At 32.2% G+C, this 14,420-nt stretch overlaps 1 protein-coding gene across 1 annotated transcript in view; it reads left to right on the top strand.

Annotated features, from left to right (window-relative positions):
* Window positions 1-6,147: 6,147 nt before the first annotated feature.
* The window catches only part of LOC143245592 (neuroligin-4, X-linked-like), a 135,714-nt gene continuing 127,441 nt past the window's right edge, over window positions 6,148-14,420 (top strand). The window contains exon 1 of the mRNA XM_076491958.1: window positions 6,148-6,306. Within this exon, the coding sequence (XP_076348073.1) occupies window positions 6,285-6,306 (22 nt within the window). The 5' untranslated portion in view covers window positions 6,148-6,284. The remainder of the gene's footprint in view (window positions 6,307-14,420) is intronic.

Genomic DNA, 14,420 nt, shown 5'->3' with positions numbered 1-14,420 from the left:
TATCCTGGAATGTGTTAGAGAAAGGCAGGCAATCTTCCTTTTTCACTATGAAAAATGAAAGGATAAATCTGAGACAGCCTAGACATTGAAGTGTTATATTTCATAGGGGTCTTCGTCATAGTTCGTATTTCTTGAAACTTCTGAATACAAACGGTGCCAGACCGACTGACTGACTTGCTAAAATCTATTTTGGGTTAAAGGTGATTACAGATTCCGTGTAGCTACCCCCTAAAGTAGGCTAGCATAAACACAACAGATTCGTGAGGCGAAACAAAACAATTAGAGGAGTGACAAATTATAACATATTTATTGAACATTTCGGAATATACCCATTCTATTTGTTTTCGGAAATTTCTACAGTATCTTCAAAATATTATTTATAAATAACAACGTGAACGTTGAATAGAATGTTTATACTATTTTAAACATTTGTAACGAGAACGTTGAAAGATTTCTTTCGTTTTCTTTTAATTTCGTGCAAAGCTACACGGGGCTATCTGCGCTAGCCAACCCTAATTTAGCAGTGTAAGACTAGAGTGAAGGCAGCTAGTCATCACCACTATTTATCAACGAATAGTTGGATTGATCGTCACATTATAACGCTCTCACTGTTGAAAGGACAAGGATGTTTGGTGCGACGGGGATTCGAACCCGCGACCTTCGGATTACGAGTCGAGTACCTTAACCACCTAGCCATGCCGGGTCAACTTTCTTCTCTCTTTTTTGTTTCCATCTTTGGAAATTACTATTATTTTGGATTCGAGCCCATAACCCTCAGATTCAGAGTCGAGTGCGTTAACCATCTGGCCATGATGGGCCATGTTGAAGGAAGGAGTAAGTTAGAACGTGTAATTGAAATCGGACACAAATCCACATTAAACAATATGCCAAACAGTTGAAGAGAAGGAATGAAATGAAAACATTCTATGTCTTATGGTTAAATTATAAGTACTTTCCTTTGATAACCGAGTTTTTGCTTTCTTGTGTTGTGAATCATATGTATTTACGTTGCAACAAAGACGACACTGTAACTGCATTTGAAAAAAACCTTTATAACATCAAAACAAACTGAATAACTTCGTGATACATTTTAATACAAGTTATTTTAGTTATGCGGAACCAAGGTTTGCATGTTTTTTCGTGTTTATAGCGGTAATGCTGAAGTATAAGTGTACGCCCATTGAATGACTTAGAAATAATACAGTCGCCTTTTCTCGAAAACATTACATCTGCCAAAAGATAAATGGCTCATAGTTTTTGTTGTGGCTGAATGCGTTTCGTATTTTTGACGCTTTGTGGATGAGTAAGGAGTGTCAACAAAAACTGTCTCAGCTAAGATGGAGATTTGCAGTATGTCATTGCTACCACAAATGAAAAGTACATGGAATGAGAAACTGTCATCAGAATAATGAAGTGTAATTACATTTTGAAATGTATTAACATGTATTGTGTCGTAATCTAAAAGAAGTGTCGATACCCCTTCCCTTTATTAAAAGTTTTTTCCATTTCAAGAACTAACAAATAAAACAAGTATAGTAAACTAAAATTAATCAGTCTTTAAAACTAATGTAATTATCCCCGTATGTTGTGATTTTATGAAGTGAAAACCAAGTGCAGCGAGGTATAAATTTTCATTAAAAGACAAGAGAAAAATAGTACGAAATCAAAAACGAATTAGACCTTATATATATGTATATATCTAAGGCCAATATTGATACTTTACTCAAATAAATAGGTAATATATATATATATATAATCAAAAAGGTATTTTAACAATTAACAAATAGAAAACACATAAATGACGACTGATAAGTCGATGGCTGATGAAAGGCAGTTAGAAGGACCTGTCTGTTAGTGACAGAAAACAGTAACAATTATTTCCGTTGACGACGTAATAAGATTAGTTTCAAACAGTTTACCAAGGTACAAGAAGATGTCTGTATGAGTAATTTAATAAGTTTCAGTTTAGATGCACCTCGGGTATCTAATGTTTTGCCCCCCAGTGGCTCAGCGGTATGTCTATGGATTTACAACGCTAAAAACCGCGTTTCGACACCCGTCGTGGGCAGAGCACAGATAGCCCATTGTATAGCTTTGTGTTTAATTCACAACAACATCTATTTTTTATATTTATTTTAATATATAAATATTTGTTTTACAAAATACGCCATATTAATCTCAGAAGCTGTTGATTAACATGGGTTTAGTACTAGGCGCGATTTAATAAATTAAGAAGTGTTGGTAAAGAATAAACTTGAGTTTAAATATAACGTATTTATTTCATATTTTCTAGTGATATAGAATATTCGATGAGTCAGCAGTAAGTTTATGGATTTACATTAAAAAATCTGGGTTTTGATTCCTTACCGTAGATAGCTCGTTGTATGGACTTGAATATAAATATATTGTTTGGTTCATCGTGGCTTTGTTAAAGTTATCACAAAGACAAAAATACATTATTTTAATTGCAGTGAAACGTGTTTAACAATAGATGGCCTGTAGCATAATTCTTCTGAATCTGTATGTTTGTATTTGCACTTGTATTGAATATGTCATTCTCAAAATAGTGACATCATAATTTGGTGGGCCTGGTATGGCCAAGCGCGTAAGGCGTGCGACTCGTAATCCGAGGGTCGCGGGTTCGCGCCCGCGTCGCGCTAAACATGCTCGCCCTCCCAGCCGTGGGGGCGTATAATGTTACGGTTAATCCCACTATTCGTTGGTAAAAGAGTAGCCCAAGAGTTGGCGGTGGGTGGTGATGACTAGCTGCCTTCTCTCTAGTCTTACACTGCTAAATTAGGGACGGCTAGCACAGATAGCCCTCGAGTAGCTTTGTGCGAAAATTCCAAAAAACAAAAAACAAACAAACATAATTTGGTAGAAACAAGAAATACTAAAATAAATCAAAAGTCTAATTTCGCTTAAAATATATTCTCTGATGTGTGTTTTCACACGAAACAAAAGTTTACTTGATTTGTTGTCATTGTAAATACAAATAAAGAGGAAAAAAGTATAAAAAACTTGTTTCTTGTTGATAAAAGCAAGAAAATAAAAAAAAAGTATTCATGTTCAGCCGTGGGGACGTTATGATGTAACGGTCAATCTCACTATTCGTTGGTAAAAGAGTAACCCAAGAGTTGGCGGTGGGTGGTGATGACTAACAGCCTTCTCTCTAGTCTTACACTGGTAAATTAGGGACTGTTGGTTCAGATATCCTTCGTGGAGCTTTGTGCAAAATTCCAAAAAAACAACAACAAAATTCTAAAACAAATACAAGTATTAATCACACGGAAAATAATAATATGTTGTTGAATTCGAAGACAATCTTATTACTCATTAATCGCTCAACATGTTTCAAATAAGATAGTCATAAAAAACGAAACAAATGCAATTTTTATATAACTACACACGTCATAAATACGGTAGTATTTATAGTAGAAATGGGCGGAAACTTAACAGACGTAAAACAAACTATTTACTCTTATATATTTTTAACAATCAAATAATAAGTCTTCAAAAGTAGCCACGAGAAACTCTTAGCCGATAAATAAGCCACAAACATAATTACAAGTATTAGAACCACTTGAGAAAGTCAGCAGAGCAGAAATAAAAAACTACAAACTTCTCAATCTTACTGACTGATTGACATTATATAACAGACTTACCATTGTTATAAGTGAACAAATAGAACAATAGCACAGGGACCACGTGCTAGTGGTAGCAGTTAATTACATTAGTTGACTAAGTTTATGAACACAGCCACAAGACGTACAACATCACCCAAATGACATTGCACATCATACAGTGTGTGCCATGTACAGCGCACATGTGTATCCAAACCATAAGTTAAGAGAATACACTCAACACCCACAGTAATATTATAATACAGGATACCAGCACAAATAAATGAGTGATGCATAAGATCATGTTACCTTGTATAAAAACAGTGCATGAACAAGCGGAAAAATATTTTTAAAAGACTGAAAGTGTAGAAATTGCAGCACCGAAAAGTGAGGAAACAAGGTAGGAATGGACATGATTTAATAAAAGTTCCTTTTTAAAACCTCACAAGGGAACATGTCCAAGATCCGGGTGTGTATGATTCTTCTACTTTTATATAGTCAGTAATGATGCCATGATGTTCATACATAAAAAAATTCTTACGATTTTTTATTATTGTATTTTAATTCACTTATACAGCCAATGTACGAAATACTGATACCTTCCAATGTAAATGCAAAAGGAGGGAAATGTTGCAAAAATTAAACATACAAGATATGGGTTTACATGGATTTCAGATTCATCTGGTGTCATATAAACAGATTTTGCAGTATATATTTACTTCAGGAATTCGATTCCCAGAAACGTCTAGTCATTGTATGAAAAAAAGCATAACTAAGTTTGATAACTTTAATCCACCTGGCGTATTTCTTAAGTGCTAAAAAGTAAAAGAATTAACGAAGTAAACAAGAACAGAATATTGGACACGCCTCTTGTAAGGCTGTACAGTGAATATTTTATTACACCATGCTCATTCCTACTATGTTTTCTCAGAGGATGGATAAAAAGTGGAACATCTTGAAAATGTTCTTAATTTGTTATATCTTTTATTAGATAATAGAAAAATATAAAAACTATATGGTTTCAGAACGCACTCAAGAAGATCTGCTCAAATATGATCTTAAATTTTAATTTTAACCCTTGAATATGTACCTGAACTTTTCATAATATTAGTTACATATTTTCGTAAAATGTATTATACATTCGCTGTACTTTCTTAGATGTTCGTATTTCAATTTGCCTACAAAATGATAAAGCAAGTTTTTCTGTAACTGAATAGTCGTTAAATATATCTCAGAAATAAGAGAATTAATGTTATGGAATGGCCAGGTCAATCACCTTATATCAATCCGATTGAAAATTTATGTACTGAGTTAAACAGATTAACGAAAGACAATATAGTCTTAAATATTTTTTTTATAATATATAATCCGCGATTTGCGGTCTGATTTAATAAAGAATAGAGTGATAAGTTTAGCGTTTCAAACTTTTAATGTTTACGCCCATGTTATAATAAAATGTAGGTATTTTAATGTGTTTCTTTAATTTTTATCTAAATTCTAGAGAACACAAAAAATGAGTGTAAAATTTAATTGAAAATTCTCTGAAATGCAAGAAACGTATAGGAATGCAGTTAAAGTATTTGGTATCTTCATACTGTTTGCTAGCTTGTGCAATACGAGTTAAATCGCCAGATAGAGCCCCGTAAGATTCAAGCTTTAATAATGCTCGATTAGGACTGACGACATGGGCACTAATCAGCGGATCCCGCCACCTATAAAGCTATGTTTAATCGAATAGTTGACTAACACACTTATAACGTACCTATAGTTAGAAATGAGGAGTGAATTAATCAAATATTGCGACTCGAACGTTTGACCTTGAGATACCCCACTCGAAAGGTAAAGACTTGACCTCGAAAGGCCCGTTTTCTCTTAGATTATAAAACCAGTATTGCTTATGATTCACAAAACAATATAAAACATGTGTGATGGATTATTCAATATGTAAAGATAAGTTTGTATCTATTTGTTCGCACCTTTAGCCCCTATAATAGAGGCCTATAAAAATATAGAAACAGCGTACTTAGGCTTAATATGTGTGACGTCACAGTTTTAGTGTTAATAAAAGCTTAATAACCTAATATTTTTTCCACAAAATACGAACCGAGTTTTTTGGTCTAATTTAAGAGGAAATAATGTCAGAAAATATGTACGTGTATTTTACAGAAAGGTGTACTGTTGTTCTGGTGTCAGAATGAAAACTCATCAAACAAGCTAAACTAACTCTGTTATAATAATAGATAAATTAAAGACACGAAAGTCTGCAAGAATAAATTGTTTTTTATATTCTGGAGGTGCGTTAGGTATGATAAACAATTCTGAGGCTGACTATGTACCATAGAGTAAGATAACGAGAAAAAAAAACAGTTTTGATTACCAATCACAGGCAGCAAACACAAGCAACAGAGTGAGACTCCATAAGAAAGGGAAACACGCCTGTCAGCCAGCGAAAAAGACAAGCTGTTCATCGTCAAGCCAAGACTAAGTAAGAGCGGCAGTTTCTCGGAGACAGTGACTGCATCCACGCTGTTCGTAGGAAGCATCAAGAATACGAGACATTCGTTTGATCATTTATGTTTAAAAATTGCTATACACCGGCCATCGGTCCAGGTAATACCCAGGCAACTCCGGGTGAAGATGGCTAGTCAAATATAAAAATAGATGATACGTGTGGCAAAAACAGGTAGAGGCATCTCTGATTATTTTTATTTTTGCATAGAGTAGATGAGAAGGACATTTAGATAGAGATTGAATATTTTGAATGTTTACATAGATAATTAAATAAATAATTAAATATGGCAGTTCTGGTAGTAAACCTTAATATTAGAAGTACATTTTAGCTCCTATAGGTTTGACATTTATGGCTTTGATGCCTTGTTCTGGCCCATGAAGGTATTCTTATGTTACATAGAACAGCTTGATAACTACAATAATGGCATCGATATTTTATTAATGTTGAAACAACAACCAGTTACCTAAGTTATGACATAACTTGTACTGTTAACGATACTTCTTAACTACTCCTAAAATAAACATTTTTTTCTATTGTTTATTTTTAGTGTTTGTTTTTTATATACATAAGGTTTTATACTTAAGTACATACAAACAAGTTACAAACACTAAATCAATCCTATAACACGCATAAGGAACTGTAAAAGTTTTATTTTGAAATTAATTAGCTTACTTGAAATACGAGCTGCCCACCTAGTTAAATTTCACTCTGAAAACTGTTATTAGTTGGAATAGTTAGTTTTATTCTATACGTATGTTTTATTTTGTATGGCTGTTTGTAGTTTGTGATGTAAACAAAACATTGAAATAACTGAATGAATTTCATACTTATGAAGAATAGAACCACAAAAGAGCTACTATTTATCATTAAGGAACTTTGGCATTCGTTAATATAAAAGAATAAACTTAAGACTTAATTAATAAATTAATTTTGCTATGTTCATTTTAACTGATTAATATGGTGATACTAAGGCAAATGATTGTGAGATGCAAAACGTGCCTTAGAAGGTGTTTTTTTTTCCACGGGAATTCTATTTGTTTGCTCCAGAAGAAAGAGAAACCACGAAAAGTCGTACCTTTTTTAAAACTTGCTTCGCTTTCCAAAGTAAATAGAATTAATGTACATATGGAGCGAACCAGAAGGAAATATGAAATTCAGTATCTTCATATGAGTGTTGACAAAACACCGACGTGTAAGCGTTTGATACGGTATTTACTAGCATGACCTGTTGGATCATTTCCTGGTGGCTAGGTTAATGTATTCAACTTACTGCATAAATGACACATGTTTAAAATTGATCCCATTTTCTCGAGTTTTCGATGTATACTAAAAGATGGTTTATCTTCGACTAGTACAGCAACACAATAACCTGTTGGTCCAAGCCTTGCCTCAACACCTATTGGGTTGTTCATTTAAAGTTCCATTCAATCTTAAGACTTTTGCTGTGGAATGTTTTTTTTTCTCTTTTAACGTGTGGTCTATATTTGTGTTTTTCGCTGTATTCACTCACATTGCAGGAGTTGATGAAGTACATTCATGTAGAATGTCATCTCAATGGGCACGACTTGTGCCACTTGGTATATTGAACAATTTTTGCCTAATTCTGAACATGACTGTAGCAGCTGAAAAAAATTACGAACGAAAGCATTTTTTCTTGCAGTAAAAGAGAAAGTGCTATCATATACACGATAAGACTATTTTACCTGGCGTAACATAGCTAATTCAAAGTTTAAGCAAGCTAAAATACTACTAACTCCAACTAGTCAGACATGTATTAAAAGCATTGAAATTTGCTCCTTTAAAATATATTCACAGTAATATAGGCATTTCGTTATTGTAATACACTTCTAAGTTTCTCTAATTTGTAATATGTTTTAATGAAGAAGGGTTAGCTCATGCCATGCACCTGTTAGTAATTATTATGTTTATAACCGGATACAGCTATTCCTAATCCGCGATCTGAAATCTGAGTTCGTAAAGAATTGAATGATAAGTTTAGCGTTTCACACTTGTAAAGTTCACGTTATTATAAAATGTTGGATTATTACGAGTCAAACAGTTTCATATTCCAACTTGTCAAGTAATAGTACACTGACTGTATATAATATTCTACGACTACTGGTTCATCGTTCGCTTCGTTTCTTCTTTGTGGGTATTTGGGTATGTTGAATTTTTAAGTACCCAGAAGGGTCAGGAGCACAAGACCCTTTCCTCCTAATATTTTAAAGTATTATCAAAGTAACCACTTTTTTCATAACTTTACATATATTTAATGTTATATAAAAACCAAATCACAAGAGTTGGCGGTGGGTGGTGATGACTAGGACTACTGGATTTGAGTTTGGTTTGGTTTTTGAATTTCGCGCAAAGCTACACGTGGGTTATCCGCGCTAGCAGTCCCTAATTTAGCAATGTAACACTATAGGAAAGACAGCTAGTTATCACCATCTACTGCCAACTCTTGGGGTTTTATTATAACTACCACATACGTAATAAACAAACCCCTTGAGATTTTTCTATGAGTTTTAAAATTTCCAATTTATTAAACAATTTTACGCCTACTTTATTTTGAAGTAATACACTGAAGTATTCTACACTTAACTACTTTTATTGTAGTCCTTATTTCTACATACGAAAAATCTCACATGCTTGTTTTGTGTTATGTTTAGCAAATACATAGATGTTTTCCAACAATACAACTTCCGATTAATTTATTTCTGATCATAAATATCTATGGGTTGATTGAAATGAAATGATTAAAAACAATATTTATCACCTGGATTCTCCAAAGTAATTAAGCAATCGTTACGTGGTTATCTCATATCCATTCGATCTATTTTTATCATTTATCTTCCACTGTAATATCAAAATAAACAAAAAATAAGAGTACATTTACCGAGAACAGACGCAATAATTTTTTAATATCTATAGGACGCTTATAAGTAAGTGATCATTCATTTTATATTTGTAAATTCTTTAAAATAACCTAGGTTAAACTGTCATTATTGAAATAGTCAACTGTTGGGAATTTATTTTTAGCAAGCTGGGTAAAACTGTCATTATTTTGATAGTAAACTACTTATAATTTCTTTTTAATAACTTGAGTAAAACTGTCATTATTTTGACAGTCAAACAGGTGCACGATCCTTAGCACAAAAACGCATTTTATTCAAGTCACAAATTTCAAGTTGAAAAAATGAGAGATAGACGTGAAATTCCTCCAGAAAAAAGCGATTTATAAGTTTAAAACGGTTTCTTACACCATGTGCCACATCCAATAAATGTTACAATACTCAATTTATTTTTGAGAAATTTAGTTCCCTGGGAGAAATAGTTTTAAGGTATAATAACCCAGTAGCTTTGTCATGGATACTGAAAACAGTGGTGTTTTATATTGTTTTAATAGTTTACTGTTTTGTTATTTTCAAACAAATACATTTAGATATTAATACAATGTTATAAGAAATATATACAGCTCACACACACACACACACACTAGAGTGAAAATAGTTATCAGAAGATATACAATATCAAATTTTGTACCCAATTGCATATTTTTTGTATTTCAATGCTACACAATAGGCTATCTGTGTTGTGTTCACGCTGGTATCGAGATCCGAATTTTAGCATTATAAATCTCAAATTTGAGATTAGAAGTGTCTTAAAAAGATAAGAAAACATTCAATGGGAGAAATATCTCTTGACTACAAATTAAATTCACTTGTTCATTGACTTATTCTTAAATACTTCTACAGTTTGATGTTTTTATTTATTAGTTATTTCAGAGAAAACCAAAGTGAATGAAACATCTGTTATTAAAAGATGAAAGATATCAGCTCTCATCATGTGCGTAAATAGAAAATTATGCGAACAAAATATTTTCTTATCTTATTAATACAGCTTACCATCTTAGGAAAAAAGATGCTTTTTTGTTTTCGCTATCATCAAAACCGGACAATACAATACTTTCTTTGAGTTTATGCGTATTCAAGCTGACTGGATTGACTTTGTGAATAGAGCAATATTTTAAGTCCTTCATACTATGTCCTAAGAATAATGTTGACACTAATATTCATAAGTGAATAATTGCTGGTTTTCTGCAAAATGTCTTTGAAGATAATCGCATGTTAGTTTTTGTTTTGAAAAATAAAAATATATACCTCTCAAACAATTTACTTCAAACTGTACATGCTTTTGTTATAAATAGTAATATTTTATAGGGATTCAAAGACATGACGTTAATATAAATCTTTAGACGGTTTACTAGTATTTTTTATCTAAGATTTTTTAATATTTCTTTTGTAATTTCCATAACATTTGTTACTGTATAATGTGCAAACTGTAAACATTTGAACACTTATATCATATTTATGTTTAGGCTTTGTGTATTTGTTAAGATTATGAAAAGCAAATTAGTAAGAAACTTGTAAAATGTGTGCACTATAGAGCGAAACAAATTTGCAGAAAAGGCACTTTTGTGTATTTTATGGGCTAATGGTAACTATATTGTATTTAAAAATTCCTTCCAAGGCCTTATACCTAAACCAAATCTTTTGAAATTGTTAAGGACTCTTTTTTTTTTTCCAGGCAACATTTCTTTATTTTGTTTTCTTTACAAATGAATTATTTTGTTTATCTTTTTCATGAATAACAGTCGACTCCATTATTTTATACTTTCATTAGCAATATTGTTTATAATGATTTAGATAATTCTTAATATATTTTACGTTAATTTATACATGCTTATAGAGGTTATTTTCCATTAGTATCTTACAGTTTTGATTTGTATCTAACTAAATTCGTATAGTTGATTGCCCTCTCAGAACGCCCGCCCCCCAGTGGCTCAGCGATATGTCTGCGGACTTACAACGATAAAATCCGGGTTTCGATACCCGTGGTGGGCAGAGCACAGATAGCCCATTGTGTAACTTTGTGCTTAATTCAAAACAACAAAAACAATAACAACCCTCTTAGATACTGTTGATATTATTGTAAACATTATAATTAATAGTAATGGTCTAGTTTTTTTCATGTAATACTTAAATCCATTTGTTGAATGAAATTATTCTATGTTTCAAATATTTTCTGGTATATTTCTTCAGAAGGTAACTTAGGTATATTCATGTGCCCGCAATTTCACCGAATAAAAACATATATAGCTCCACAGTAAGTCTGAGGGCTTATAGCACTAAAAATCTGGTTTCGACATCTGCGTTGGGCACAGCATAGACACGGTGTATGTGTATGCTCAATAACAAACACAACAAAACACATGTGGTCGTAAAATTTAATGAACACTTTCTTATTCTGTCGAAGAACATTTTTGATTTCGTGCCAGTTTCACTCTATAAGAAATCAGCTCCTTGAGAAAACTTCACAGACACTGGCATCGGATGATGGTAACTACCCCTTCTTAAAGACATTTCCTGCCAAGGCTTTTTATATAAGCCAAAGCTATTGGAATTACTACTGGTTTCTTTCTTTTACAGATGCCATCTGTTTATTTTGTTTTTCTTTACAAACAAATTGCTTATTTATCAGAATGACATATTTTCTCAAGAATATAATCTGAAACAACTATATTGTTTGTTATAGTGCGAATTTTTATCTAGTTCTCTCACGCTTTTCAAGAATAAAAAATTGTGCTTAGAGTACTATTATCATAAACTTTTAATTCTTTATAATACCTAAGGGATTTAAGAGTTTCTCGTCTTTCGTCTTGTCTAGCCTCTCAAAGAAAATATTTTAACAAATTTCAAATCACAATTTAATACTACGTTAAGAGGATATTATACCACAAATTAGGAGCTATTATCGAAAATGTAATTTAAGTGTTTTATCTTTCCTGTTTTTGTTCTGAAGAATGAACTTTTTAATTTATCTTTGAGTTAACTTATCAGTTGGTGACTGTTTCTTTACTTACGACAAGTAAGTAGTGTTTGAGAAGGTCGTATGTCAATTAATGGGTGAATCACTTGTAAGAACCTCTGAAGTTACCCTCTTAAGAACGAAAGAGTGTAATATTACTAGATTATGTATGTGTTTCTTTTTCTATGCTAACGTTTTACTATATTGTGTTTGTAATTTGTGGTCGAAAATACCAGCATACTGTAATGCCCGTCACCTTTTGTTCAGGTGATTAAAATCAACGTAAAGTTTAGGTTTCTTTTTTTGTTCTACACATCCAGTTACATTTTTCTGTTAATTAACTGTAAAGTATGGATGAAGAAGTGAGTGTCTGATCTGTTAAGTTATGAAAATATTTCTTTAAATATTTTGTATGTCTTGACTCATGTCTATTTTTCCTCACTTATTATATACATAATACCTGTGATGATAACGTTATTTTAAATTTATTTGTTCAGGCCACAGTTATATTGATAGAATCTATATATAAAGAGTCGTAAAGTGAAAGGGATGAATTATTATACGAGCAGAATAAACCTTGTAACAAACGCAGCATATTAACAATTACACTGTAGATTTTCCTTTAGAATTTTTAAGCCTTCAGTTCCGAAATTATTCCATTGTATTTTATTGTATATTCCTTGTTCTTTTGAGGCGAGTTCATACGATTTTGAATACTGAAATTTCGAATTGATAAAATTTATACCAAAACTCAGTATACATTAATATTACTCATAACATACACTAGATATATATTTATCTGGAAACAAGAAAGTCAATCTTGCCCTAGTTTTGCATTCTTCAGAAATTATAATTGAAGTTTTTTATTTGCATTATTCAAAAACAAACTGAAGCCGTCGGCATTATAATTAGATATTTCTCCAATTTTCTGTATAGAGTAAACAACGTACAACTTTCATGAAGCAGTTGTTTGCATATAGCTGTATTGCAGATGCACTGATGTATGAAAACTATATATCTATAGAGATTTAGTTGGGTGTACAGTTGTAGAACACACTGGTGAAATGAAACAACGACCCGCGTAAACTAAACATGAAATAAAGCTGTAAGAAAAAAGTTGGTCTGGTATCTACGGGTATCCAAGTAACCTTATTTATTAAAAGGGTTTAATGAGATTTCTTTCCAATATTATCGTTACTAAGGATACCGTTTAATGACGGCAATATGTGTGTATACGTAGTGGATCAAAGTTTGAGTGCTGTCTGTATATGTAAGTACACTCGAGTAAGTTAAACGTTTCCACGACAGCTACTTTTTTTTTAAATTCCCAAGGTTTACATGCAGCTAAGTAGTAAAAACATGAAACATATTTATTTAAAAACGACTGGTACGTGTAGAAAAAGCTCTAAGTAGAGAAGTGAACAACGTTTCGATCTTCTTCGGTCATCATCAGGTTCACAAAGAAAGAAAGAGGAAACTGACTGACAGCTGACCACGTGTTTGAAGGCAGTTGTGTAATTGAGTGTAGGAATGTAGAGGGCGTGCTTAGATGTTTGATTATATTTATTAATATAGGTATAAGGGTGTTCATTTGTATTGGTTTATTTTGGGCTTGAGTTGTTGTATAAGTAAGGCTTCTTTAATTTTACGTTTGTTTACGTTTGTTTCTTTATTTAGTATTTGGGTGTTTTCTATGGTTATTTTTGCGTTTATTTGATTTGCAGTGTTCGAAAACGTTGAAAGTGACTTTTTGTGTTCTTTGGATCTGGTTTCCATTTTTCTACTTTTTTCTCCAACATAGAAGTCGTAGCAGTTATCGCATTGTATTTTATAAATAATGTTGGTGTGGTGTTTGTCAGTGTAGTTTTTACATAGTATAGACCTTAGTTTTGTACCTGGTTTTTGAATAAATTTGGTATTAACTGGAATGTCATATTTTGTTACTAGTTTTTCCAAATGTTAGTTATTTCTCTGCTGATGTCGGGAATATATGACATGCAGCAGTATATGATTTCGTGATTTCTTAAATCGTGGGGTATATTTACTTTTGTTAGTTGATTTTGCTTTTTGTCTAGGTGTGTGTGTGTATAATGTTTTCTGCGATTTGTGGAGGAAACTTGTTGATGTTGATGAAGTATTTTCTTGTTTTGTCTAATTCGTCATTAATTTTATCTGGTGAGCATCGTTTTATGGCTGTGTTTATTTGGCTTCTTAATATGTTGAGTTTTTGTTTTGTTTCATGTGCTGAGTCCCAAGGAATGTATAGTTCAGTATGGGTGATTTCTGTTTTTAATTGTGTATCGGTTCTTGTAATTTTGAGGTTAAGAAATGATATTAGATTGCTTTATTCCTGTTCACATGTGAAATTAATGTTGGGATGTATAGAATTAATGTGACTGAAAAAATTAAGTGTGTTT

This window comes from Tachypleus tridentatus, chromosome 1 (assembly GCF_004210375.1).
Source record: "Tachypleus tridentatus isolate NWPU-2018 chromosome 1, ASM421037v1, whole genome shotgun sequence".
In the NCBI taxonomy this organism is placed as follows: Eukaryota; Metazoa; Arthropoda; class Merostomata; order Xiphosura; family Limulidae; genus Tachypleus; species Tachypleus tridentatus.
This window is presented reverse-complemented; position numbering and strand designations above follow the sequence as displayed.